This window comes from Gadus macrocephalus, chromosome 4 (genome assembly GCF_031168955.1).
Source record: "Gadus macrocephalus chromosome 4, ASM3116895v1".
Taxonomy (NCBI): Eukaryota; Metazoa; Chordata; class Actinopteri; order Gadiformes; family Gadidae; genus Gadus; species Gadus macrocephalus.
In genome coordinates, this window is record NC_082385.1 from 9,158,960 (window position 1) to 9,184,969 (window position 26,010).

At 47.4% G+C, this 26,010-nt stretch overlaps 2 protein-coding genes across 4 annotated transcripts in view; one reads left to right on the forward strand and one right to left on the reverse strand.

The window, feature by feature from the left end:
* LOC132455932 (endoplasmic reticulum metallopeptidase 1) overlaps positions 1 to 4,268 on the forward strand; it is a 23,266-nt gene extending 18,998 nt beyond the window's left edge. Inside the window, exon 15 of the mRNA XM_060050020.1 lies at positions 776 to 4,268. Coding sequence (XP_059906003.1) covers positions 776 to 952 — 177 coding nt within the window. The 3' untranslated portion in view covers positions 953 to 4,268. The remainder of the gene's footprint in view (positions 1 to 775) is intronic.
* ric1 (RIC1 homolog, RAB6A GEF complex partner 1) overlaps positions 1,528 to 26,010 on the reverse strand; it is a 49,083-nt gene continuing 24,600 nt past the window's right edge. The window contains exons 5-27 of one of the 3 annotated variants that reach the window (XM_060050018.1): positions 23,914 to 24,059; positions 23,346 to 23,482; positions 22,826 to 22,914; positions 21,473 to 21,561; positions 20,724 to 20,868; positions 20,534 to 20,582; positions 19,926 to 20,165; positions 18,800 to 19,045; positions 18,272 to 18,310; positions 17,830 to 17,940; positions 16,653 to 16,742; positions 16,342 to 16,502; positions 15,693 to 15,831; positions 15,189 to 15,305; positions 14,142 to 14,573; positions 13,565 to 13,876; positions 13,067 to 13,276; positions 12,664 to 12,800; positions 12,141 to 12,421; positions 11,362 to 11,589; positions 10,285 to 10,462; positions 9,617 to 9,805; positions 1,528 to 9,008 (exon numbers count right to left, since the gene is read on the reverse strand). In XM_060050018.1, the coding sequence (XP_059906001.1) occupies positions 8,603 to 9,008; positions 9,617 to 9,805; positions 10,285 to 10,462; positions 11,362 to 11,589; positions 12,141 to 12,421; positions 12,664 to 12,800; positions 13,067 to 13,276; positions 13,565 to 13,876; positions 14,142 to 14,573; positions 15,189 to 15,305; positions 15,693 to 15,831; positions 16,342 to 16,502; positions 16,653 to 16,742; positions 17,830 to 17,940; positions 18,272 to 18,310; positions 18,800 to 19,045; positions 19,926 to 20,165; positions 20,534 to 20,582; positions 20,724 to 20,868; positions 21,473 to 21,561; positions 22,826 to 22,914; positions 23,346 to 23,482; positions 23,914 to 24,059 (4,171 nt within the window). In that variant the 3' untranslated portion in view covers positions 1,528 to 8,602. Of the gene's footprint in view, positions 9,009 to 9,616; positions 9,806 to 10,284; positions 10,463 to 11,361; positions 11,590 to 12,140; positions 12,422 to 12,663; positions 12,801 to 13,066; positions 13,277 to 13,564; positions 13,877 to 14,141; positions 14,574 to 15,188; positions 15,306 to 15,692; positions 15,832 to 16,341; positions 16,503 to 16,652; positions 16,743 to 17,829; positions 17,941 to 18,271; positions 18,311 to 18,799; positions 19,046 to 19,925; positions 20,166 to 20,533; positions 20,583 to 20,723; positions 20,869 to 21,472; positions 21,562 to 22,825; positions 22,918 to 23,345; positions 23,483 to 23,913; positions 24,060 to 26,010 lie in introns of all 3 variants that reach the window. The other 2 variants (XM_060050019.1, XM_060050017.1) reach the window with 2 other exon arrangements.

The window sequence follows — 26,010 nt, forward strand, 5'->3', positions numbered from 1 at the left end:
CACACACACACACACACACCTTCTTTTTACTAAATAAAATAATGGGGGGGGGGGGGCATCAGCTATATAAATGTTAAATAAATGTCTAAAAATATGCCTACACTAGACCGCCTTTGTGCACCGTTGTGTGCTAGGGCACGTTCAGGAATGCTCAAAGTAATGTGAATACAAGGAATTGTTACTAATTGCTGTCATTGGCTTAAGTTTTTCTGAAGCTCAAGGAAGAACTGAGAGTGTTCATAACAAGAGAGCAAACCGCACACACACACACGCACGCACGCAGGCACACACGCAGGCACACACACGCGCAGGCACACACACGCAGGCACATGAACACGGACTTGCACACACATGCAGAGGCAAACACACCCAAACAGGCTCACACACACATACTCACCCAAACAGGCTCACACACACATACTCACCCAAACAGCCTCACAGACAGACATCTCGAACACCACCCAGATGAGGCTAACGCATCCCCCTGCTTCCTAGCATATCTTTGTTATCTAATAGTGTGGCTGAAACAGGGAATAGACAGAAACCGACAGAGCGAAATGACCTGAAGATTGCAATGGCCTTCACGGAACAACATTTACTGATGCTTACCTCACACCTTGATATCCCCTTTATAACGCCTTGAGAAGTAAACAACCCATTTCTGTTGTCCCTCCCTTCACCCAATGTGTCTCCCCTGTCTCTCTCTCTCTGTCTCTCTCTCTGTCTGTCTGTCTGTCTGTCTGTCTCTCTGTCTCCCCCCCCTCCCCCCCCCTAGCCGCCCAAGGAGCCGGACCCCTCGGGCCCCGGGGGTGTGGTCTCGGTGGCCGTCTCCTCCCACTACTTCTTCGGGCCCGACCAGCGCACAGAGCAGATGGACGCCCTGCTGCGGCGCTTCCCCTCCTGGGCCTTCCCCTCGTCCTGGGTCAGCACCTACACCATGTACCGCTACTGAGGGGGGGGGTCGCGACCGATACTGAGGGCCCAACCCGACTGAAGGGGGCTGGGGGAGGGGCCGGTGGAAGGGGGTTATGGGCTTATCACCGGAACACTGAAGAAAACCCGCAAAAATAACACCTGCAGACTAACACACACACACACACACACACACACACACACACACACACACACACACACACACACACACACACACACACACACACACACACACACACACACACACACACACACACACACACACACACACACACACACACACACACACACAGTTGGACATGCTTCTAGCCTGTGTGAGAGACCCCCCCCCCCCCATCCAACCACTGTGTCAATAGCGCTTGTAAGCTAACCGCTATCCGAGGGGTAAGACGCTCTGACCTAGGCCTGATATTCAACCGACGGACCAACTGAAGTCAACGGCGCCCCCTCTCGCTGTCGGCGGTCGCTCTTGTACGGCAAAAGATTACCGGGTGAGGGGAACACGTGAATTAATGGGAATCTGTGATTTTTGGTTTTCTACCCTGTATGGCCTTTGGCACTTTAGCTTCTACCTTTTTTTTTTCACTTTCCCCATTTCCTCGTTCTCTCTTGCCAACTCCTACCTGCTTCTCCTTGCTCTAACACTCGGTCCGTGACTCTTATTGTGGAGGAGCTTAGGGAAGACGTGCATCACTGGAAGATACTGTTAGGGAGCAAGCAAAATGCAGCTTCTTTTTTAAATTTGCTTTTGAGTTTTAAGTTGTTTTGTTTTCACCCTGTAATCTCAAACTTGCATAAGCGGGGTAGCAGGTGCTATCTTTAGTTTTGACTCATCTTGACCGTCTTAAATTTATCCGAAGATAGATAGTTATCTTTCCAATGTTTTTTTAACAGTTAGCGGTGCCAATGGATGTCTATGAGGAAGGTAGCAACATGGGTGACTCATACTGATAAGGCTGTTATTGATGTGCAAAAGCAAGGTGGACTTCTCCCAAATGAACTGAAAAGGCCTGTGTGCGTTCTGAAGAAATGCAACGATTATCTCTGGCCCTGTCCATACTTGAATTTGCAACACTTGCACTATAACCTCATTAAGTTTGACCTACTTGATCCATTTGTGAGTTAGGGATGGTGGTTAACCTCTTGCATCTCTTTAATTGTTGATTAGGCTTTAGGTTTGTCTCTCTGAATGCACCAACAACCAACTACATTTTTGAAGTTAATGATAAAGATTGCTTAAATGTAACTCTTGGCATATGTGGAGAAGGATTCGTTTAATTCAATTTTAAATAGTCAATATGTTTTTAGTTGCAACCTAACGTGTTTTTTTAATTAAGGGTTGCTGTGATGGTTATAATTATATGTACCGGTATATAATAATTTGGATATCGATTAGAAAAACCTGGAAACAAACACTTTTCGGAATTTGTCTTTAGACTTTTACACAAGTCTATATATCCAATATCACAAGAAAAATTGTGTTAATGAAAGCCATTCGTTTAATCTAGGATTTTGAAAAGAAGAATAGGCTTTCCCTAAGAATATCTGGTGGAAACTCTTAAATGTCTAATATTAAATTATGTGGTATGCAACAATATTAGTTCTACACAAATTCTTAAAAGCCTGTCGCAAGCTGAATTACATTGCTTGTATTACAATACACATTATTCAATGTTTACAATTATCACATTGGTTTTAATGTGTAGTTCCGTCTTTGAGTTAGTAACTCTGAATGTGGTCCCACACCAGCAAATACAACCTCAGCCACAGTGCATTTCAAAACGATGCACCATGGTGTAAAAATGTACTATTCTATTTTTCTAACTATGTACACTAAAGTGTATTTGTGTTTTTATTTTAATGACTTCTAACACGCCTCAAAATAGCCTACAAATAGTAGGGTTGTTACGTCCAAAATAATCTTTAGGTTATGTTGTGCTGTACATTCGAAAATAACTAACTATTACAATTCTGTTTAATTTAATCTTTTCTCATACTAATTTGGAATTTAAAAAAAATGTCATGTGTTACCAAGTTGTTTGTTGGTGCCGCAAAAGACATCTTATAGCGTATCACTGTAGCAAACAGCCATCTATTTCATTTCAAAACCACTCTCCGTTATCAACACATCCCACAGATTTATACTGTAAAAGCAGCAGCATTAATGAATAATTTATTTTTTAAATCTTTGCTAATTTTACCGAAAACACGTCACATGCGGGTCCACAGAGGTTCGCCAGGGCTATACGATGTAAACCACCATCTGTTCAGCAGTTTGCCGTCTAAATAAACTAGTATAGTGATCTTTAATTTATCTCTGGTCCTTCGATTGCAGACTGGATTAAACCATGTTTTTTTTTTAATTGCTGTATGATTTCCATACATGTTCTATGTTTTTCTGATTTCCGTGTATTTACCCGCGCATTTAGCAGAAACTTTATCAGAATCATTCATGCATTAGGGGGGAAAGTAAATGTTTAGGTGGTGGTGTTCTACTTTTTTTCATGGGTTTAAAAAGAAAGAAAGTTGAAAAGACGATTATCCACAAGACCGCTCTCTTGGAATTCTTCTAAATCCCATATTGTTTGGCTGACAAATAGACCCCGCGTTCTAAATCTGTCATAGCTAACATTTCCATCGCTTTCATTGTCACTCAGAAACCAAATCTATGCAACACAAAGTGTCTGTCCCTCTCAATGTAGGTCAGCACAGTGTGTGTAAGCACCGATACAAAACCCACAATGGAGACTCTTGTCAAATGTTGTATGCCAACTAAATGTGAAACCTACAGGGTGGGTGTCATTTATGTGATGCCCTGTGATTGATGTTGATTTTTGGCAGCCTTAAAATCGTACGCGTCCTCAAACAAACTAATGTTTACGCTCGTGACGTGGACCACCTCTCAACAAGTCTTACTGCAAGCAAGTGCCGCATTGTACAGCTTTCCGTTTCGATTTTTTTATTTGTTGCGTATGTTTTATTTGGGTAGGGAATGATGGTGTCTATCTTGGCTCTTTGCTAGGTGCATTGCAGTCGGTGAATGGAAGAGGAGTGACTGCTCTGCTTGGGTTGAATGCTATGTTTTAACTGCAGTTTATTTAATGTGAGCCCATCTTTTCAGGATGGGTGATTCAGTTCAACAGTTGTCCGTTCAACAATTGTGCGAAAGCATCAAAATCATTAACGTTATGTTTTTTTCTCAATCAAAGTTGGTCAGCAATGAATGCATTTTTTGTATATAAGCTGCTGTCACTAATCAAATTCCAAATCTTCCCATTCAAGAAAGAATTAACTTTTGCTTATTAAAAATGTTAAACCACTGTGAGCAATTTGAAGAGCTTTCATAGTGTTTCTTTCTTATAAGATTTCAGAAAATTGAAGATCTGGGCAATATTTATGTCTCACGGCTTTCTGTCTTGTTCTTGGGCTGTACCCCAGTCTATTGCTGTAGCACCATTCATCTGCCGAGCAATGCCTGCATGACTAACATTACGCCTCTCAACCTCCAAACCTCGCAAGAATTTGCACTAAGTCTAAAATAAATCTTACAAAGGTGTGACAAACTTTGTAGGATTTTCTGACTAAAGACGGGCTATAAGAATACATTTTGATGGCAACATATTTAAGATGTGAATTCAGAGGACACTTGAATGATGTGAATTTCAAAAGGTGCAATCATCTCCCTGAACGGGATAGCCGTGGTTCATGACAAAACTTACTAGGTTATCATTGTTGAATGCTGTTATGTAAACGGGGACATGCATGTATTTTTCCAAAGATGGTCATCATACTTTGGAATCATTTGGGGAAACAGCCTGCAGTTAAAGCTAGGGTAGGCAATTTGGAGGATCAGCCAGAGTAAAATAGTTTTTGAAAGTATCCAACTGAAAAAAGCCCACCCCTCCCTTCAGGCCTACTTCCAAAGCCACACCCCAAAACAGGTTACCAGCTCGCTAGCTCTTGGAAATAGCTCTGCCTCGCCTTTTGGAAGGATCCATCATCCAATCATTCCTTTCGGCCGAATTAAATAATTGGCCAGGCTTATTACAGACCTAAACAACCACAAATATTGGATTATTTTCTCTGATTTATTGAATTTCTTTCGTGATGTTTAGAGGATTTCAATCAATTTAAAAATGCTTCTAAACAAAATTTCCCCCTAGCGTTAAGTAATAGATAAAAAAAAACATAGCTTTTAAAATGGAAAAAAAATAGCATTGTTTGGCTCTTCTGCAGTTAGCATGTTTATTTATCAGACGTAGCACAAAGATGTACTCTTGCTGAATCTAGCCTTAATAACTTAATAAGGATCTGGATTTAAAGACTAGTAAGCAGTCTAATATAAATCCTAGTTTTCCCACTAAATAGACAAACTGATGTAAACTAAAGCCATTTACAGTAGCCGAGAGGTTAAATACTGTGAAATAACTCATCCGATGTTTTCTTTTATAAAAATAAGCTGTTTGGCTTTGGGATATGTAAATAAAAATGTTCTGAATACTGTACTGATTGCACTCCCACGGTAACTAGTCGATTTCATCCACTTTTAATGCATTTGTTTAATGTCTTTAAACTTTCAGCTCTGCCTTATTTTTTATTTTAACAATATACTGTAAGTTAAATTTAAGATTCAAGGTTTTATAACCAATTGTTTGATTTATCATTTAATAAATTGAGATTTTTTTGGCAGGTGTATCTCGCTGTGTCCCGAGTCATATGGTTGAATGGGATGGATGACGTCATATTTTTGACGTATAGATCAAGATAACGCAAAAATTTGAAGTCAATACAGCAAAGTGTTTTTAAAAATAATTTATTGGTCTATATACAAGGGGAAAAGAGTAGAAAAACCAAACGGGAGTAGAAAAGGCAATTGTACAATAGAGCATCTTTACACTGCATTGATGATGTCTAGTATTACTGACCAAAGTGTCTATTCTGAGTCACAAAATAGGCAATTTTAAAACTGTACAAAGGAGTTCACCGCCGAAAGAATGCTTCGAGAGTTTGACTTGGGAGTACCTCTCCCTCTACGGCTCTGGCCACAGAGGGCGTCAGTCCTTACAAACTGTCCTGCAGAGAGGAGAACAGGCAGTCTCTGAAAATATTCATTTCCTTAGGAAATGGTCACGTACGATGCCAGTTAGGTGTTCTAGTGAGGGGGGACGCAAACGAGGGGGGGAGGGACTGAGGTGCGTGATGTAAGCGCTTGAACCAAGCAACTAGCTACAACAAAAGGCCTCGGAACTTTTACTCTTTGGATCACCGATTTCTCGTCGTTCGAGTTCCGCCAACTCAACTGTACAGTAAAACAGCCCAGCATCGATAGAGACCGTTAACGTAGGCGTCCCACAGACGCATGACGCAACCGTAGCCTTGATGAAAACTACATGAGAATCAGCAATACTGGAAGTTTTGCGCTCAGGGCAGGAAATCGCAAACCAAGAGCCAAGAAAGTCATATGGATGCAGGAAAGCGAACAACTATTCTATAGTACATCATACCTTGTGTGGTTCCTGGAACAAAAAAAACATTAAAGAAGAAAACTAATTTTGGTCTGCGAGTGAAAAGTGACAAAGATTTGACCAGACAGTTAAAAGTAAAATCTAATAAAAGCAGGATGAAATGAAAGAAAATAAAGCAGGGTGTAACATTTCAAACAATTGCACAATATAATACTGACGTATTTGCGACGAGACTTCTGCTTTTTGCTCAGAAAGATGATATTGATCCTTAATTGTCTTCAAGGAGAGGGTTACCTTAATCAACCAGTCATAAACGCAAACTGATCATCATCACAAGGATTTCCTGCTGGGCATCAATTCATTGACTCTATCACCCATCAGAAATAATACCAATAAATAATACAATTAATAATGACTCAATGTTAAAATATCAATTCCACGTGAGCTTACCTCACCACGACAAATGATGGTTCAAAACTCAATACATATATGGAACATCAATTTCAAACACACAAATTTGAAAACGTGTTTGTGGAGACACAGCCATTGGGCCTCATAAGCATTTTCAAACACACACAAATCTGAACGTATTTGTGGGGACCAACCCCGAGGGCCCCATAAGCATATAGTCAATAGCAATACACTATTTCATAATTATTGTATGTTATAATGGGAAACTGCAAATTTTGCTGTTACAATGAAAGCCATCACAGATTTCTGGTCTCATAATTTCATAATTCTGAAAGTTCTTGGATGCCCGGTAGCTTTCCTCTGAAATAGATATCGTATGCTGTGATTGGTTGACCCTCCAGAAGAGGGCGTCAGTCACAATTCTTCTTCTACGAAGTGGGTAATAGAATTATATGTTTACAGAGTCTTTAAGAACAACACACGTCAATGGTTCATCTCGAAGCGAATAAAAAGAAAGCAGATACTCCATTTGACAAGCAAATAACAAACAGATATCCATACATCGTGTGGGCAGTATGTGCGCAGGGATAAAGCGATAACTGTCACGATTTGGGCCGTCCCCAAACACGCTTGTATTGCACAATGTCGCTATGATTGGCAAAAAAATAAAAAGTGAGGATTTTAGTTTTTATACCCACAATGCACTTCATCATTAATGAGGACTGATCAGATTTCAGTTGATGAAGTGTACCACCGAAGAAGGGCCAGGCCTCAGCGTCACGTGTTTGTTAAAAACTCCACAGGCTACGGAGTCATACGTTGTGGGATGTCGTTTGTACCTTTCAGACGCAAACGTATGTTCTGAATACTGGAAAAACACGCACCTGCCACATACTTTAGTGGAATTACATCTGGAAAGAAAATTGAACGAAGAATGAAACATACGTCAATCCATTATTTTAAGGTGGCATTAAAATTAAAAAAGGGGGTGAATTCATAGAAAAATATGACATGCATCGTTACATGATTGGAAAAAAAAGGAAGCAACTTGAAATCATGAGGTATGAAAGTGCGGACCCCCCCCCCCACACCCACCCACCCACCCCCACCCCCACACACACACACACACACACACACGCACACACGCCTCGAGTGAGTGGCCGTGAGAGGTCTGTGCACATCGAAGATCAAGGACTTAACTGAGCGGCCGTCCAGCGAGGGGGGCTCAGATAAGGATTAGTGGCGGGGGAGATTTGGGAGGCAAATTACGGTCCGAAAGTGTCCAGTGACAACACGGTGTGTGGCGAAAAAACATTGGTGGGAAATCTGGAGGATGAGGTGAAAGAGCTGTTGTCCTTTGCCTGCGGTCCTGAACACACACACACACCACAGGGTCTCTCTTGGTAAGCCATATTGAGGATAAAAAATGACAACAGCTAAAAGGAGCCTGTTGGTTTGACTTCTTCCGCCTGTGCTTCGGGTTGGCTATCTGTGTGACTGTGTGTGTGTGTGTGTCTGCTAGTCGGTTTGGGCTTCTGGTAGCGGGCCAGTGTAGGTCTCCAACAGGCCTCTAGTTTGGAATCTATAGAGTGGATAATACGGATTCAATGAACAACCTGCACCGACTGCGGGCTCTTCCTGAACACACAGTCAGACCAGCAGTAACACACACACAGTCGCACACACACACACTTTAATTCTTCCTTTGCCTTTACCTCCAGGGTCCCAAGTTCAACCATAGTTCAGAGTTCAGGAGTTCCCCCTCCCTCTCTCTCTCTCTCTCTCTTTAGTGTTCATGACAGGGTGCAGTCGTACGCCCCCTCGTCGTCCCCCAGCTCCTCCGCCTCCTCCGGGGGCCCCACCTCGGCGGGGGGCCGGGGGAAGCCCCCGGGGGGGTCCAGGGAGGGCATGGCCAGGCCCAGCGAGGCCGTGCTGGATCTGCTGTCCTCGGTCCGGGCTGAGGCCCCCCCGCCCATCGCTCCTCCTCCTCCTCCTGCACCACCTCCTCCTCCGCCGCCTCCGCCTCCTGCTCCTCCTCCGGCCCCCCCTCCCGCCAGGCCGTCGGCGCCGCCCCCGCCCAGCTTGGAGCCCCCCGGGCCGGTGGCCTGGAAGGCCTCGGTGTGGACCTGCTCGGCCGCCGCCTCCATCAGCTGCTGCAGCTGGGGCCGGATCAGGCTGAGGAAGGGCTTGAAGCCCAGGCTGGTGGGGGGAGGGTGGGTGGGGTTGGAGGGTGGAGGGTGGATGGGGTGGAAGGTGGAGGGGGTGAGGGTAGAGTGTGGGTTTCGAGGGTGGAGGAGGTGGAGGGTAAAGGGTGTGGGGTTGGAGGGGGTGAGAGGGTGTGGGGGTGGAGGGTGGAGGGTGGAAGGTGGAGGGGGTGAGGTTGGAGGGTGGATGGGGTGGAGGGTGGAGGGTGGAGGGGGTGGGGTTGGGAGGGTGTGGGGGTTTTGGGTAGAGGGGGTGGATGGGGTGGAGGGTGGGGTGGAGGGTGTAGAGGGGGTGGTGGGTGGAGCGTTAGGGTTTGGGTTCACATGATTGGGAGTCACGATATCGACACTTTGGGTCCTGACCTTTTCTCCCTCCTCTTTAATTATTGAAAATATTTTTTTCAGGTGAAAGCGTTCCTTAACCAACGTCCACCTGCCGTCCTGAGACATCCCTCTGGGATTCATTACGGTTACTTTAGAAAACGTCAAAACTAGCAGTACGAGTCGGCTCAATCAATAAAAAAAAGACATTTCTCCTTTAACATATCGTAGACAAAGCATCGAGAGGAGATCGGAACAACGCTCTGCGTGCGGGCTACCTACCAATCGGTGGAGGCCCACGAGTCCACAGCCAATAGGCCGCTGCGGACACTCTGCACCGTCTCGGGCGGAACCTCGGGGCTATCCAGGTAGCCAATCACCTGCTTGATGACATTGGCCTCGCGCAGGATCAGACCAATCACCACGCACCACTCCAGACAGCCCGCCTCCATGAAAATATGGAGCAGGTACCTGAACGATGGCGGGATGTACAGTATGTTAGGGTAGGGCGGCTCCATTATGGAAGATCATAATCAATCAATAATCAATAGTCAATATTGAAATCACAATTATTTGAGTTTGGAAACCTGATGCATTTATTCAGCATCTTTCTCCAAAAAAACACTTTGTAACTGAGAACTTTGAAATTCCCCCGTAAAAAAATATGCACAAAATGTTAAAATAGAAAATGCAAAAATAGAAAATAATGTAAAAAAAATAATACCCAGCTGTGCATTTTTAGCAATTTCTATAAAACATTGAATGTTTAAAAAGTTAAATCCAGATTATATTAGTTTGGAGATCCTTTGACCCAAAGATGGAAATTTCGATCAAAATTGGATTAATTACACTGCCCTATGTTAGGGTAATGTGGGCATCCTGGTACATCCCCACACACCATCCTGGTGTGGGGTGGTGGCGGTGGTGGTGGTGGTGGTGGGGTTCCTCACCTGAGCTGCACCTGGGACCGGTGGGGGCCCTTGCTGGCCAGCTCCATGGAGATGTGCTCCAGCTCGGCCTGGCTGAGGCTCAGGGTGGAGGCGTTCTCGTCCACCATGGTCCAGTCCCCGTCCACCACCGAGCTGTTCTCCGTCAGGTCCGTGGCCGAGCCGAGGCTGTACTCCTCCACTGAGGGAGGGGGGGGGGGGAGGAAGTTAGAAAGGTAGAAAATGGGGGGAGGAGAGTATCAGTTTCCCTACTCCAAGCCAAAAGGAACCGAGTTCGATACCCTTTAGATGAAGGCGTACCAGCGCAAAAATATCTTCTCTTGAATAACATTTACTCCATCAACAAATACAATGATTTTAAATTCAATAAGCAGAAAATGATTCATAAACAACATTTGAATGAACATTAATACATGTTCAGTCTTAAAAAGTGTCTTGGCAGTGGTAATCAAACCCCTAACCCATGGAAATATCCACCAAATCAAACTCCACAGGGGCCCCCAGACAGCAGAGACAACAGTAGGTGCATCTATAGACCCAGGGGCCCCCAGACAGCAGAGACAACAGTAGGTGCATCTATAGACCCCGGGCCCCCAGACAGCAGAGGCCTCAGCGATGCCTCTATAGACCCCGGGGCCTCAGCGATGCCTCTATAGACCCCGGGGCCTCAGCGATGCCTCTATAGACCCCGGGGCCTCAGCGATGCCTCTATAGACCCCGGGGCCTCAGCGATGCCTCTATAGACCCCGGGGCCTCAGTGATGCCTCTATAGACCCCGGGGCCTCAGCGATGCCTCTATAGACCCCAGGGCCTCAGCGATGCCTCTATAGACCCCGGGGCCTCAGCGATGCCTCTATAGACCCCGGGGCCTCAGCGATGCCTCTATAGACCCCAGGGCCTCAGCGATGCCTCTATAGACCCCGGGGCCTCAGCGATGCCTCTATAGACCCCGGGGCCTCAGCGATGCCTCTATAGACCCCGGGGCCTCAGTGATGCCTCTATAGACCCCGGGGCCTCAGCGATGCCTCTATAGACCCCGGGGCCTCAGCGATGCCTCTATAGACCCCGGGCCCCCGGTACCTTTGTTGGAGAGGGGCGAGAGGAAGGCGTCCTGGGTCTCGGGGGTGAGGCGGTGGAGGGAGTGGCTGGAGGAGGAGCCCGTGTCCATGTCCTTGGCCCCGGGCCCCAGGGCCTCCAGCCAGGCGCGGCCCCTGGGGGCCGCCGGGGGGAGGGCGGCGGGCCCCGTGTCCATGTCGCTGTGCAGCAGGCTGTCCGCCGGATGGGACTTGAGCAGCGTTGTGCTCAGCACTGAGCAGGAGAGAGCAGGATCAGTAGTAGTAGTAGTAGTAGTAGTAGTAGTAGTAGTAGTAGTAGTAGTAGTAGTGATATACAAGATCACTGCTAGGATTATACACATTTATTATATCATACCCACAGCGGGTGGTGCTAAATAAAGTATTTGAATTTCGTGTCTGAAGTAGACTTCAGTCCGATATGAAGCGAGCAGAGAACAATAGTTTAGTTTAAAACAATATCATTCGATAAAGTATTCTACTTATATGAACCGTAATACGCCCGTGTGCTTTGGGCTATAAAGATTAGAAGTACTGTAGAATAAACATAATGTAGTATCAAAGACTATTAGACGTACTGTAGTATCAAATAAAATAAGTACTGTAGCATACAATTATATAACTACTATAATGCCACAGATGAGATGTACTTTAGTGTCAAAGAAAGCCTTCATTTATAAAGCTCAGTGCACTTTAGACATTGATTCAATGCCTGCCTCCCTCCTCCCCTCCCTCCCTCCCTCCCTCCCTCCCTCCCCCTCCCTTCCCCTCCCTCCCCCCCCTCACCGGCGCGGCAGCGTCCGTTCTTCAGCGGCGAGCTGAGGCTGCCGGCGGGCAGCACGGGGAAGGGCCACAGGAAGTCGCGGTGCAGCGTCTTGAGCGCGCCCACAAAGTCCTCCACGCGGGCCACACGGTTGCGCTCGCGGCACAGCCAGCCGATGAGCTCGAAGCCCAGCTGGGCCGAGAAGCAGCCCAGGTCGCGCAGGCGCACCTGCTCCAGCAGGTGGCGCGCGTGCCGCCACAGCATCAGGTCGATGTACATGTTCTCCGCACACTCCACCTCCCGCCTGGCCGGGGGGGGGGGACACGGGGGCACAAGGGGGTTAATTAGCGCTAACCCTTTCACACATTTTAATTCATTCATAAAACAATCAATCTAATTAGAAGACCAGTAGGAGAACTTAATTTGAGCTGAAAGTGATCCTACCTTCTTCTCTACGTGCGCACGTACGTACGTGCGTGCGTGCGTGTGTGTGTAAGTGCCCTCTCTGTCATTATGAATCACGGCGGGGGGAGCCACTGGCCTTACCCTTTAGAGGAGGGGCCCGTGGGCATGCTGAAGGTCTTCTGCAGGTTGAACTTGCCCGTGGTGATGCAGTCGGCCGACTGGGACAGACTGATGCTGCGGTTCCTGAAGAACTCGAAGCCGCCCGTCGAGCTGGGTTCCTGGACGGGGGGGAACACAGGAACACACGGGGTCTTAATGTCATTATTATGATGGGAAATTGTGTGTTTTGTTAAAGTGTGTTGTGTGTTGTTAAACAGCGGGGTGTTTTGTTAGAGTGAGTTGCGTGTTGTTAAAGTGTGTTGTGTGTTGTTAAAGTGTGTTGTGTGTTGTTAAAGCGTGTGTGGTGTATTGTTAAAGTGTGTTGTGTATTGTTAAAGTGTGTTGTTAAAGTGTGTTGTGTATGTTGAGAGAGTCGGCCCGCTACCTGAGTGCTGGGCGTCGGGGGCGGGGTGTCCATCTCCCCAGAGCCAATGGCCTTGAGGAAGCGGATCATGTGACGACAGAGGTCCCACTTGCCCTGCTCCAGGGCCGTGTTGAAGAGCAGCGTGGCGTGCTGCCGGCTCACCGCGGGCACCTCCATGTTCTGCACAGAGCCAGGGGACAGGTGAGGGGGGGGGGCAGTACCGGCACCGCCCTGGAGCAAGCACGCCAAGCGGCAGGCCTCAAAGTTACGATCATTTTCATCATCACAATAATCATAAAACCTGCAAATAATCTACAGATTATTTAGAAATTAATTTAAAAATAAACGCACACATCTATAAATCAATAAATAACAGAACGTCAACATTTTCTAAAACAATAAAATAATAAAATAGTTCCTCTTTCAATCTCCAGGCGGTGCTTCGACCCCCAGCCCCTAGCAACCCCTCCCCCCGTTCTCTCCGTGTCCCCCCCCGCCCCCCCTCTCCCTCGGGCGTACCTGCAGGATGATCAGGTAGGACGCGGCCGTGTCCAGGTCCTGTGCCATGAGGCACTCCTCGAACAGGTCCTTGGGGTTGCCCACGGCGGCGAACAGGTAGTTCCACAGGGCGTACTCCGTCTTGCGTGCGCAGTGCACGATGGTCTGCAGGAACAGGGGGAACTCCGTGATGAACTTGGCCACGGTGGGCAGCAGCGGGTCGGGGATGGGCTCCCGCGACGTGGCCTCCTCCTCCAGCACCACGTGCACCATCAGCTCCATCACGTGGGGGAAGTAGGGGAGGCCGGCGCACGACTGGGCCAGCAGCAGGGCCTGGGGGAGGGAGTGAAGGGGATCGTTACGTCGACAGCGTAAGCACCCGCTTTAATGAATTGTTTTAAAACGAAAGCCCTTCAGTCAATCGATTAAACGACGCGAGAACGAACGGAACCCACCGATTAGACGACGCACAAACAAAAAGCAGCCACCCGCCCGACCAGACTCCCAGACCCAATCAATCGGCTCTCCCGCTTCCAATCCATCGCCACGGTAACACAATCACCACCCTCTCTCGGGGGGGGGGGGGGGGGGGACGTACCTGCTCTCCGAGGTTCCGCACCAGCAGCTGCCGCAGGATGTGGTGGAGGTAGATCTGCGAGGTGCGCTCCACCGTGCAGTAGGGGAAAAGCGCCTCCAGTGGCTCGGAGGGGGACGACGCCCCGCCGCAGCCGCCGCCCTGCAGCCCGTCGTACAGCACCGTCTCGTTGCTGGCGCCCAGCACCAGGGCGTCCTCGAACAGCACGGCCAGCGGGTAGATGTTGATGTGGAAGGGCAGCATGATGCGCCGCGAGAGGAACGAGTGCGGCTTGCGGTGGTCGCGCGGGAACAGCGGCAGCCACACCTTCATGCCCGCCTCGCCGCACGACAGCCACAGCGCCTCCAGCAGGTGGCGCTTCTTGCGGTTGGAGCGGCACGTGGTCCACACGTTCTCCACGCACTGAGCCAGCACCACCGGGGGGCAGAAGGAGAGCTGGGGGGGAGGAGGGAGAGGATGAGACACGGAGAAGGAAAACGAGGCAGAGAGAGGGAGCGAGAACGAGAGAGAGAGAGCGAGAGCGAGAGCGAGACAAAGATTTAGACAGAGACATAGATTCAGACAAAGAGACACACAGAGAGACAGAGAAGGAGAGAGAGGCACAAACAGACACAGAGAGACACATCAAAGTTTAAATTCAAAGGCGAGTAGCTCAACACTCAGCAGGGGGGTTTTGAAGCTCCTATACGGCCTTGGGCTCCGAAACTAGGAAAAGAGGAACTCTTTCATTTAGAGACTAAGGAGATCAGGAGATAGTGGTGGTAACCACGGGGATGGGAACTTTGGGGTCAGATCAACGATTCTAAATGTTACTGATTGGTCAATGGAGTGGGTGACACATGACATGCCCATAGGTCGTCTATTAATGAGTGCATAAAAATAAATACACAAAATCGAAAGATTGTCGACACTTTTTCTTTCATTTAAATGATGTCCAACACATGCTGTGTGTGCGTTTTTACCCCCTTTCCATTCAAGGCTTTACTCCCGGCCCCACCCACCCCCCCCCACGTGGACCACCAGACTGTGGACCCCCAGGTGGTGACTCACCAGCTTCTTGTTGTTGGGGGGCGTGTCCTTGTCCCTGAGCTGGGGCCCGGAGCGGTCCCTCTGTAACATGATGAGCTGGCCGGCCAGGTTCAGCATGATGCTCTCTGCCACGCAGGCCTGCAGGGCGAGCCACAGAGTGAGCGACCGACGTGTGAGGGGGACACACACCCACGAGTGATGAGTGGGACGTCACCGAGCTCAAGCGGCCGGTTATAATGTGTGAGTTGGGGTGTGTATTAGAACACACAGGCTTTAGTGAGGGGGGTGTGTGTGTGTGTGTGTGTAACACAACCTGAGTGAAGAATCCTCATAGTCCGTCAGTGACTGTGGAACACATCCTTAGCTAGATGTGCATGTGTGTGTGTGTGTCTGTGTGTGTGTGTCTCTCTGTGTGTGTGTGTGTGTGTGTGTGTGTGTGTGTGTGTGTGTGTGTGTGTGTGTGTGTGTGTGTGTGTGTGTGTGTGTGTCTCTCTCTGTGTGTGTGTGTGTGTGTGTGTGTGTTACCTGCTGCGGGGCTTTGAGTGTGATGCCCGTCTCGGTGCGGACGGAGGTGAGTGTGACGGAGACCACCAGGGCAGGATGGGGGATGTAGCGGGACATGGACACCTCCTGGAGCAGCTCCACACTGGCTGAGGGGTTAGGACTTGAGAACACACACACACACACACACACACACACACACACACACACACACACACACACACACACACACACACACACACACACACACACACACACACACACACACACACACACACACACACACACACACACGTCAAAATACATGCCCAGTACGAGTGATTCTATCGATTTGTTCGATCCTTAAAGTTCACATATTGCACCACCAGGTGTGACTATGATTAGCCGTTTGGAAAATCTGCCTCTTCTGACATCACAAGTGGGCGTTTCCACCTAGATGTGTGCTGGATAGATCAGCCTACCAGTCTAACCAGTGGACTGTAGCAAGCGTTGCTCATCTATCTGTCCGTCCGTCATAATCTAGGTGGACACGCCCACTTGTGATGTCAGAAGAGGCAGATTTGTAACGGCTAATCATACTCACACCTGGTGGTCTACTATGTCCCCTTTAACGTCCCCTCCAGCACCCTTAAGAGTGGAAGCTACAGGGTGAAGGCTATAGGGAGGCACCCACCCGCTGTTCCTCCGCTCCAGGCTGTAGAGGCAGATGGAGCAGTCGGCCCGGAACAGGATCACCATGTCCCGGAACACGTTGATCAGCAGCGTATCTGCCGGCAACCGCGTCACCGAGGCAAACGCATTGTCCAGGTTGGATGACCGCAGGTACAGCCTCAGCTGAGAGAGAGACACACACACACACACACACACACACACACACACACACAGTTAAAATCCGTGTTCCCTTTTCGATGACCTCTACAGATGGACTAGAAGAATTATTTTAAATGATGAGTGAAAAACAAGGTTTTTCCTTCTGGGTCATACCTCTTCCTGCTGGTCGATGAAATTGTAACACGCCACCACGACAAAGTCCTTCCACCAGGCCAGACCCCCGGTGACGGTCATGTTCTGCTCCTGGGGACAAACAAAATCAATGAGGTTAGTTCCACAGGTCCACTACTGCAAGACTCTAGGAAACACGCACAATGAGAGGGTGTAGACAATTAAAACAACATGGATGGAGTTAATATAGCATGGATGGAGTTAATACAGATTGTAGAATGTTGGTGTATTTTAGTGTCTCTGTGTTCACATTTCTAGTCTAGGAACAGGCCAATGCCTCTCACACTGATACAAGGTGTTATTTCCAACATCTGCCATTTGTTATGTCTCAACAAGGATGAACCGACCTGGTCCTCTGGGACATAGCCAGGGCCATATACCTTATCAAGGCTGAGAGTGCTCACCGAACCCTTTGGTTCGGTGAGAAGAGGGTTCGACAGCCAAGGAACACGTCTCAAAACTGCTCCTCAACCGCGTCCACTATAGATTATTCAACCTAAGTCTGTATCTCGCTGTATTACATCCTGGAATAAACCATCTATTCAACCCTCTGATCCAACCTGTCAAGTTGCTTTGATTCCGACTTCAAGAATTACTACTACGACGGAAAAAACCCAACGCAGAGTCTATGCGAACAGTTTAGAAATAAGCATCATCATGATTGATCAGTACTAAAATAACATGGATGTAGTGAATATAGATTAACATCATACTAATAAAGTCCTAAAATAACATGGATGTAGTGAATATAGATTAACATCATACTAATAAAGTCCTAAAATAACATGGATGTAGTGAATATAGATTAACATCATACTAATACAGTCCTAAAATAACATGGATGTAGTGAATATAGATTAACATCATACTAATACAGTCCTAAAATAACATGGATGTAGTGAATATAGATTAACATCATACTAATACAGTCCTAAAATAACATGGATGTAGTGAATATAGAACATCATACTAATACAGTCCTAAAATAACATGGATGTAGTGAATATAGATTAACATCATACTAATACAGTCCTAAAATAACATGGATGTAGTGAATATAGATTAACATCATACTAATACAGTCCTAAAATAACATGGATGTAGTGAATCAGTGCTGGTTTTGTTCAGGCCAGTGTTTCCCTCAGCAGGCCCTCAGTACCTGGGTGATGTTCCCAAACAGCTTCCACTTCCTGCTGTAGAGGGAGTAGTGAGCGAAGCCCCGCCTCCCGGCCACTGCCATGCACTGGCCTGCAGAGTCGATGGCTGCAAACTGAACACACACACAAACATATCAAAATATGCATGGTAAAGCTGTATGTTTTTTTTATCAATGTGATAAAAACTGTTCTTAAATCGTCCACATATCCTAAATAGTCAACGATACGATAACACAGTCATGGCAAATCTCTAAAAGAAAACAAAAATATCTAAAAAGAAAATTTGGGCACATAATAATCCTTCTTCAAACAAAATGTTCTCCATTCAAATAAAGTAGTCGGAAAATCCAAACACTTTTCTAAAAGTTGCTTGCAACACTTTCACCTGATATGACCCACACAACCTTCACATAAAACAGAACAGCTAAATATTTTTCCACTCACCCGGATTGGCCAATTGCTCTCTAGGTATGTGCAGTGGATCTGAGGACAAAAAAATTAAAACCCGCATTGGTGTAAGAAATAACAGTCTTCATATTCTTCCCAAGGTAAACAGGATTGAGCCAGGCTCAACAAGGCTAAGACCTACAATAACCCATCAACAGATCTATTTCACAGAGGGGTCATCGAAGGACAAACACTGGTGAAATATTTACAGCGTTGCTCTTCTTATGTCCCTGGTACATATAAAGAGCAGCACTATAAGTGAAGATAACACATTAACCATTGCTGTTGCTTTGACACGCATGGATCATACATGATGGGGGCTGAACCTGGGATTAACATATCATCACCATACCTAGTTATCTTATCTTTATCATCACTAGTTTAGTCTACTCCCCCTGTAGACTGACCCACAATAATAAGCGTTACGAGCGACGCCTACTTTGGCCCTCACGATGACGCCCCTCTGATGGGCTCCTCGGCCTCGCGTTGTGAACCCACCGCCCCCCGCAATAAAAGCGCCCTCACCTGGATGACGTGCCAGTGTTTGTGTCCCAGTAAAGCGCTGAGGCCCTGAGAGAGAGCGGCGCTGTGGCCGGGAGGGGAGTGCAGCGGGCTGCCGTCCTGGGGCTGGGGTTGTGCGTGGGGGTGCGGGACATGGGGGTCTGCGCCGCCGCCGCCGTTTGTGTTGTTGTAGTTGTGTGTCTGCGCGGGGTCCCCGCAGGTCAGGTAGAGGCGGTCTTCTCCGTGGAGCAACACCTGCTCCTGGTTACTCTGGGACACCGAAGAGGAAGAGGAAGAGGGCGAGGATGAAGGTGGCATGCGGGTGCACTTGGAGGGTGTTCCTCCATTCCCCGACACTACTTTGTTTATTGTTTTGGTTTAATGCCGGCCCGAAACCCAGGACCGGTTTTCCACTTCTTGGTTCAGTAAGTAAGAAAAACAAGCAATGAGAAGTGTGAGAGTCTTCATGAGGACATGAAACAACAACAATGAGATCGTTTAAATCTTTCCAACCACTAGTTGGCAGCAGTGAGGCAGAATGTATTTTTTTGGTCCACATTGCAACAAAGCCTGACTTGTTTCGTTATTACAATGCCATGGACGGCGACTCATGACTCTTACGAGCTAATCAGTAGTACAACCCTTCAATTCATCCGCCAACCGCACAAATCTCAGGGAACTGTGCCCCTTTATCGGCCAGGGAACAGCAAGTGAGCAATTAAGTTACACGCTTCATATGACATTAAATAATACACGTGCTGTTTTGTATTTTCAACCAGCTGTGTTCTGCCTTCCTGGAAATTTAAGAAAGGAAGTAACTTCGTAAAATGGCTAGGCTGAAAAGGATCAGCGAACATCTAGAGCTTATGTCAGCAATCTCCTGCGACCCCTTATGCAAATCAGGGGACCCAGAGTGGGCCCCCGACACCAAGGTTGGGAACCAGTGCCCGTCTAATGAGGGCTCGGAGTCGGGTGAGGCCTTCCAGTGTGGACCTACGGCAATACACCCGAGACAATCACAACATTGAGGTGGGGTTCACACGTGGTGCTCAGCTCCCCGAGGTTCACCGCTGTGTTCTCCCAAGGGGAGAGCAAAGTAGAAGGCCTGTCTGGGTGTCGCAGTGGGGACACTCCCAGGTCTGTCTCTCACCGTGCACGGGTTCACAGTGAGGGCGCTCTTGATGAAGTGGAACTGTAAGATGCCCACTCGCGGCGTGGAGCAAGGAGGGGGTGGATCCGCCATCTCCTCATTTAACTCTTGCTCTTCCTCCTTCTCCTCCTCCTCTTTCTCCTCCGCCTCCTGTTGTTGCTGCTCCTGTGATCTCCTCCTCTTCCTCTTCTCTGGTATGCTAGGGACCACCCACAGGTGGTAACCCTCAGCTCCCCAGCTCTGTGGAGGGGAGAGAGGGATATGGTTAAAGAAGACAGCGTGGTGCGTTGCTGGCGACATGGGGGAGTCCGTGCCTGGTGCTAAACTGTTTACAATGAGGTGGTAGGAGGGAGGGAGAAAGACAGAAAATAAAAGCAAAGGAAAGGGAAAAAAAAGGTTAGAAAGCCAGAGAGGAAGAAAGAAAGAAAGCAGATTCTGTTTTTAAATCTATGCATCATTTAAATTATATTGCAGAGGGCCGACACAACAAAAGCTAAGCCACATCAAAACACAAACAAGTACATGGAGAACTAAGACAAAACCCACGAAATCCAACATAACACCAACACAATAATGCAGTTAATTGAACATAACAAACAATTACTCACCATAGAGCTGATTTTAATTGGTTCCTTTTTGGTTCCATCAGAACGATACCTGCACCCGAGAGATTAATCTAATCATTAATCTAATCTGTGTGTGTGTGTGTGTCTGTGTCTGTGTGTGTGTGTGTTGTATTATGTAATGTGTGTGTGCATTCCTGTGCATGTATGTGCGTGCACACACGTGCCCACTCACGCAAAGTCCTCCCCCAGGGTGCAGATGAGCTGCGCTCCGAACACGCTCCACAGCGACAGGCCCCCGCATTCCCAGGTCACCATGACAACGCTGTAGTCCGGGGACCAGCGGATGAGCTTGACAGGGCCCGTCTTGTTGTAGATATCTGGAGAAGACCATCCATGTGGTTTAATACGAATAATCATCTATCTATCTATCTATCTATCTATCTATCTATCTATCTATCTATCTATCTATCTATCTATCTATCTATCTATCTATCTATATATATATATATATATATATATATATATATATATATATACACACACACACACACACACACACACACACACACATATATATATACACACACACACACATCACGAATCAAGTGCTATCTTTACTTTACACTTATCTTTACTTATTATTGAGATTGCAGGTCTATCAACAACTAGACTAGAGGAACCTTTACAGCTGGTTCTTACCTCCCAGGTGAAAATTATCATTTCAAATGGGAAAACGTTACGCAATGATTACACTGCAATGCAATTGGAATCACATAAAGTAGTATAAAACACTGCCAAAGTATCTTAAGTATCAAATTCTAGCTCGGGCTCGACATTTCACAGACACAAGAAGGTCAATGCTGAATACGGTTCAATCTGCTGCTGTGTTATGCGTAAAGCAACATGCTTTTGCATGCGTTGGCCACTAGGGGGAGCCATGGTACAGCGCTAGCCGCCACTGTGAGACGGGAGATGCAATACCTGGGTAGTGTTTTGGGGTGAGCTCCAGCTTGTGGGAGAGCTGCATTGATCCAGTCGTGGTGTCGATCATGTACACCAACACAGTGCCACTGGATCCCCCAACACACACACAAACGCAGACAATGATGGCATGACGAAGTTAGTATCACTGGCAGGTTTTTGAATAGCACAGCTCAGTTACAAAGTTTAACAACAGACAATTTGAGCACGATGTGGTGCCCTTTGAAAGTCTGAGGTGACAAGTGTGGTCATCTATTAACACATGCATCTTTATTTTTATGTTTACGATCAGTATCATGAGGAAACAGTAGTTATTCAGAGTAGAGGAACTATGCTCTATATGCCCACACACACACACAGAACCATACCCACACAACCATACAAATCAAAAGATGAAACGATAAGGCTTTTTGATCACTCATCGTCCTACTCAAGCGAGGTGGATTACTGGTTTGTTTGGTTGCCATTTATTGCCTGCCTTGATGTTGGGGGGGGAATTCTGTTGCATGACGTTAAAGACAAACGATACATAAACTGAACAGAAAATCCTGGACAAAGATTATGATGCAGGAGGCAGATTCGCCAACCAGGCAGACTCGCATACTCCACAGGTCTGTGAGGAGAACACAGCGTCTCCAAACACGACACACAATCCCTCGCGACAAGACAGGCGGTCGAATACGACCCTCTTCCCAACAGGGAGTTTAACAAGGTTAAAACCATGCTACATTGTGATCTTGGCACAATAGAACCTCCCGGTGTCATGGATGTCCTCTCAAACTTCTGTCTTTTCATATCCTCAATTATGTCTAGAATGAGTGATGATGTCGAGAACAAGAACAAAGTGTCATCAGGGTCTGTCCCCTCCTGCATGCATGGAGGCATCTACACGTTTGCAGGAGGGAGGGAGATTCATGTTGGATTGAACGATTTCGGGAAATAATCGAATTGCGATTATTTCTACCAATATTTAGATTGTGATTTTGAATGCGATTTTTTTCTTATGTTGTGCAGTATTCACTAGACACAAGCAATAAAAAATTTCTATTGTATGACCAACACAACATTGGAAGCATTCAACATATAAACTGCTCTTTCCTTTAGGCCAGGCCTATGTGTTGTGATGAATTGATGCATGTATTGATTTTATAACATCTTTATTTAACAATTGAAAAATAAATACGAATCTTACGAGCCTTTTTCGATTTTGAAATCGCGTTCTATTACATTGCGATGTCGGTTTGAATTCGACCAATCGTTCAGCCTGGACCCTTGCATTGCGTTTTATTCTTCATTAACATACACATACATAGATACACACACACAGTTGTAGTAGCAGTAGCAGCAGCATACCTGGCACAGCCGAAGGCCATCAGCCGGTACTTGTTGTTGACCGCCACACACGTCCCGTCCATCACGTCAGCCGCCCAGACGCCCTGCAGCTGCTGGGGGAGGGGGGAACACACGCACACACACACACACACACACACAATCAAACACAGTCAACCAGGACCTCCAGCCCAAAATCAACTGTCCCTCTTCAGGTGTTTGTATATCAGGTGCTGCCATGAACATCCGTTGGGGAACTGTTACCTTTAATTGGGATCAATAAAGTTCTACCAATGTCATTGTAGGTGAGAGCGAGAGAGTGCGAGAGAGAGAGAGTGAAAGCGAAAGGGAGCGAGAGAGAGCGCAAGAGAGAGCGAGAAAGCAAAAGCGAAAGAAAGCAAGAGAGAAAGCGAGAGAGTCGAGAAAGAGCGCTAAAGTGAGAGAGTCAGAGTGAGAGAGAGTGAGAGAGAGCAAGAGAGAGAGCAAGAGAGCGAGAGCGAGAGCGAGAGAGAGAGCGAGCGAGCGAGCGAGCGCGCGCGCTTACGTCGGCGGTGACGGTGTTGCCGAGCGGTGTGATGAAGCCCAGCCGTCCGTCGCTGAGCACGGCGGCGAAGCCGTCCAGGGTCACGCAGTACTCCATGCACTTGATGTGAACCTTGTCCAGGTCCAGAGACGGACCCCCTACACACACACACACATAAGTACTCTGCACGCTGCATTCTTCCTGTGGGGACGTGAGGGGAAGCACCAACTAGTAGAGGTGATGAGTGTTGATGAACAGAGTAGCTGAAATGATCGTGTGATGAAAAGGAAATGTCTGCAAGGATGAACTAGTGCGTGGATGTGCACATTAAGTGTGTGCACATCTATCATTTATGAGTATAAATCATCTATCCTAGAATATCAAATAGAAAACATTACAACACTACATAGCAGTATTGGCATAACAACTGAGGCTTGTATAAAAAAATAGTTTGTGTGTGTGTGTGTGTGTGTGTGTGTGTGTGTGTGTGTGTGTGTGTGTGTGTGTGTGTGTGTGTGTGTGTGTGTGTGTGTGTGTGTGTGTGTGTGTGTGTGTGTGTGTGTGTGTGTGTGTGTGTGTGTGTGCATGCCTCTTGCGGACTGCAGGTCCAGGGAGAAGGGGATGGTGGTGAGGCTGATGGCCTTGCGCCCGTTGCTGCCCAGGCCGTCCCAGTGCAGCACGTGGAGGTATCCGTCCGCCGTGCACACCAGCAGGTCGTCCTGGAGGGACTGGAGGCTGGCCGAGAGAGAGAGGGGGGGGGGGGGGGGGGGGAAACAGAGTTAGACATGTTGACCATGTGGCCTTGCGTGCTGGCGTTCTCATCTCAAGACAGGACGTCTGGAACGGGGTGCTCAAAATGTGCGATTTTCCACCTGAGAGAGAGAGAGGGCGGGATTTTGGACGCAGCAAAATCCTTTTACGCGTGTTCAGAGGCGCAAGCCGAGAGCGAGACTACGCGTCGGAAGGAGCGATATCCGTGTGTTACATGGTTTAACGGGGAGAAGGAGGGCGGGACATCCGCGTGTGATTCGGAGCGAACGCTAGCTCTTTTCAGTTTTAAGGTTTAAAAGAGAAACAAAGTACGAAAGAAAGAACGAAAGAACGAACGAAAGAACGAACGAACGAAAGAGCGAACAAAAGTTCGAAAGAACAATAGAAAGATAGAGAATCTATCCATCAACCGTTAGATGTGTCAGATATCGCCATGTCAAACACTTTGTCAAAAGACTTTTGATTGATTTGCCTCGTCTTTGGTGCTGTTGTTCTTGTCATGCTCGTATTCATCTGGCTCAGGGGACTGAGCCGTGTGCGGGCGTACACAGCTCATAGGAAGTAGGCGACCGGAAATTGCATTACGGGAGCCGTGGCAAACAATGGCAAGTCGTGACCTTTTCTCCGCCTGCTAGTATGCATGTATCTGCATCGATATTTGGTAGGCGTGCTTCTGTCCAAGGCGGAACCATAGCCTTACAGTGCCGTGAGTCCCTCTATTACAAGCATGGGGGGCTCCAGAGGGAAGGGAACCTCGTAACCAGTTGAACGTACAAATATATAGATAGTGTGTGCATTTAACTTTGCACAAGAAGAGGTTGAGTAATGAAGAGAGAGAAAAAAAAGAGTAAGAAATTATAGTGAGGGCCTGAGAGGAGGACTAAGAGGAGAATGAGGAGGAAGATGCTGGATGAAAAGGACAAACAAAGGTGTGTGTCTGTGTGCGTGCGTGCGCCTACATTGTTGATTGCAAGTTTGCGTACGCCTGACTAGAAACAACAAATCAATGCCTTGCCTTTCACAACAGCGTAGGTCATGGAAACATCTCGGGCATCAATTGCGGTAACGAGAGGCCGCGAGATGAGGGGCAGGACAAAGAAGTAAGAAAAAGTGATAAACAACTTGGCACTGAAAGGAGGAGGAGGGCATTCAGATTCGATTGACAGCTCGTCCGGACCAATTAAGCGGGCGCTTTGTGTCCATAATGATGAGTCAACTTTAAAACGTCTCTACGCTTCCTTGCCGGTCTTTGTCATATCATGAAGGGTTGATAATAAAGCGTGGGGGGGGGAGGGGGGGGGGGGGGTGGTGAGCAATGCAGGAACAACAAGAGAGAGAGGAGAGAGGGAGGGCGTTTCAAACGAGAGCGGGGAAACGTTACGGAGGCTTGGAGCGAGCGCTCGTCTTTCAGAGAAAGGGAAGAGATTAGGAGTGGGAGGATGTAGGAATAGCAAAAGGGCAAAGCGAGAGAAAGACATGGCCGAGGACGGGTTTTGAGTGAACGTCGTTGGGAGCCAAAGAGAAAACGCTACAGAGATGACATAACTTGGCTGCGAGATCCAAGAACCTCGGGATAAATAATGACTGTTGTTGCGTTTGGATTTTATAAAGACGGATCACAAAGTAGGGGTCACGGTGAAAGTGATTTAATAAAAGGCACGTCTGCGTTCAACATAAAAGGCTGCGTCTTGTTGCTCTTTCTCTGTGTTTAATTAAGGGACTCGTTTTAGAAAAGGGATATTTTAATAAAGGTGAGTGCATCACTTGAGTAATAGGAGAAGCCAGGGTGTGCTCTACTTGTAAGTCCAGTGGAATCTCTTCCCCCACCCCACCCATCCCTGTCTGGAACCAGAGCCCTCACAGGACCTGCCATCCCATTGGTTCAGAGCCCTGTCTGGAACCAGAGCCCTCACAG